At 40.6% G+C, this 2,500-nt stretch overlaps 1 protein-coding gene across 1 annotated transcript in view; it reads left to right on the plus strand.

Annotated features, from left to right (window-relative positions):
- LOC138002524 (uncharacterized) overlaps positions 1 to 2,500 on the plus strand; it is a 15,299-nt gene that overhangs the window by 10,980 nt on the left and 1,819 nt on the right. The window contains exons 4-5 of the mRNA XM_068848557.1: positions 231 to 425; positions 1,509 to 1,719. Of these exons, the coding sequence (XP_068704658.1) occupies positions 231 to 425; positions 1,509 to 1,719 (406 nt within the window). The remainder of the gene's footprint in view (positions 1 to 230; positions 426 to 1,508; positions 1,720 to 2,500) is intronic.

Below are 2,500 nucleotides of genomic sequence, written 5' to 3' on the forward strand. Positions count from 1 at the left end.
TCTTTGTGATATGTCAAAAATACCTAGAATACGAGAGAGAAATTGTGAACAGCTGTAAGATGTGACTTTCCTCCGAAAAAAACTGATATGATAGCACCAAACGGTCTCGTCCGCGTAGCAGTCGTCATTTAGGAGCCGAACACATAAACTATATATACGTTACGCCGTTTGTTTGCGAGGTGAATGTTTATCTCTAGGAGGCTTGACACACTATTGTGTTCATTTGTTAGGCAAGCAGTGAGCTGCGTCGTAGAGCAGACAAGAAGGAACAAGACGAGGAAGAGTTTACAAAATTGGCCAACTCTGTGGACGAGTTCTCTTGCTCGCTGTTAAATCCGTTAAAATCAGATATAGAATTCCGCCATACTTTTGCCGATTCACTAGATCAAGTCATCGATGATGCTATAGAAATGGAACAAAAAAAGGTAAGAAACCAAAGCTTTTAAACTCGGTCGGCTTAAGAATGTTTCAGCGTAAGTTGCCCAGTTCAAATCACCCTCGCTCATAACACAAAAGAACTTTCCCTAAGCATGTCCTTGTGGTGTTCATCGTGGAGATTCTGTATGCACAACCTGACCTGGCCGTAGTCCATTTGCAACTTTCTGGAAGTTTGAACAAGAAATTCAAGGGGAGAGGTGGATCGCACTTGAAACTGACAGAGCCAAGAGTCTGAATATATGGCGGGCTTTTTGTCGGATGTGTGAGTATGACAATTCCAGTTTCCGTTAAACGGTTAACGCAAAGAAACAAACAGAAATAACAACAATAACAACAACTCCAACAGCAAGAACTGAGAACCACTGAAACGAAACTACTTCTGCACTAAATTTGTTTCACTTTAAAGTGGCACTACGATGAAAATTTTGCATGTCCTTTTTTCTTTAGATTTTGAAAATAGACGTACTAAATAGGTATCATGCCAATTTTTATCTCAAAATTCCCACGGAAAGTATGATTATTGTAACGTAGTTTTTCGGTTTTCGCTGTCCGCCATTACTCGAACGGCAAATGACCGTGAGCGAGGAAAAGGGTTGGGTCTAGCTGGATCGCCTGGGGTCTCAAGTCATATGCGCAATGCTCAAAATAAGCGCGGCTAATTTCCCATTTCGTCTATTAGATGTGAGAGATCGCCAAGTTGCTTTTTGCTGATATTATATACATTACTCCTTGATCGACTTGTTCGCTTTGTCAAACGCCCGCAAAGCGATGCGCGTATGACGTCACTAGCCAAGTCTTGCGTGAAGACCGCTTACAAAATAATCGCAGGCTTTTCTCCAATGACGTCCGAGTAATGGCGGACAGATTTTTAGCGGTTTTTGCCTGGCTATTTCCCGACTTGTCTCGCTTCTATCGTTCCAAATTTAACTGCACTGTTTTATTTTGAACATATTGACTTAATTGACGTTGAAAAAATTCGAAAAGAAAACCAAACATTTTCGTCGTAGTGGCACTTTAAGAGTACTTTAATTACGTGCATTAATTGACGAATTCTCTTTTTTCCATTGTAGATTTTAGCACATCCAGTGCTTCATGGCTTAATGAACAACAAATGGTTCGGTGAATTCCGCACTCTGAAAAGATCGTCCTGGCTGAGTATTCAATATTGGAAGTGGTGTCTTCTCAACATCTGGTGTGTGTTCGACGTGCTGCTGTTTCCAGTTCTCTTTGTTCTGTTTTACTTTATTCACATCTGCAGAGATAAGTGGCGAAAAAAAAGAGGTAATTTATTGCAACGCTCTGTTAATCAGTACCGACGTATGGCTCTAAAACTCCGAATTCAACACTTACTCATTCGAAATAACCCTTGGAATGAAGTAAAGGTAACATTCTTCAGACTCTGGAGATTGCTTGGGAAGTCGCAGAAATGTTCTCCAAAACTCCATAGGAAGTTTACGAAACCTATCCGGAGTGGAATTAATTCAGGAGATATATATTACGTGCTTTCATAGAGTTTACTTTTAGTGCCACAGTGTCTTTCAAAGTTCAAATAAAAATTTTGCCAGTACTACTTGTGTTTTTTCCTTATGTTGAATAAGTTAGGAAATGAACCTCACCGCTAGACTATTACATTAAAATTCTGAGTAATTTTTCGCGATTTGGTGTTGGATCATTGTAACCATGAGATAGTCGTCGCGAGCTTGCAAAAATCAAAACCTCTTTACCTTTGTATAAAATCTGGGAGCCCCATGTGCTGTCAGACTTAAAGACAAAGGCATGGATTTTGAATGATGTTTGCAAGGTGACGATATCATCTAAATTTAGCAAGTGAGTTAGTAAATTTATTAAGGCCCGTTCCAAACGCCGCTCCATTCATGCACCGAGCCTAATTGACGAGTTAAGAGTTGCAGAAGAGCGGCGTTTGAATCAGTTTGGTTGAGCATGTTAGTTTTGGAGCGGCCAACAACGTTAAGTTCGACAGGGTCTGTCGCAGTATGCGACGTTGGAGCGGCGGCTGATTCATACGGCGCTCTTGTCATGTGCCGAACCTAAAAAAATTGTA

Source organism: Montipora foliosa, chromosome 5, assembly GCF_036669935.1.
Source record: "Montipora foliosa isolate CH-2021 chromosome 5, ASM3666993v2, whole genome shotgun sequence".
Classification (NCBI taxonomy): domain Eukaryota; kingdom Metazoa; phylum Cnidaria; class Anthozoa; order Scleractinia; family Acroporidae; genus Montipora; species Montipora foliosa.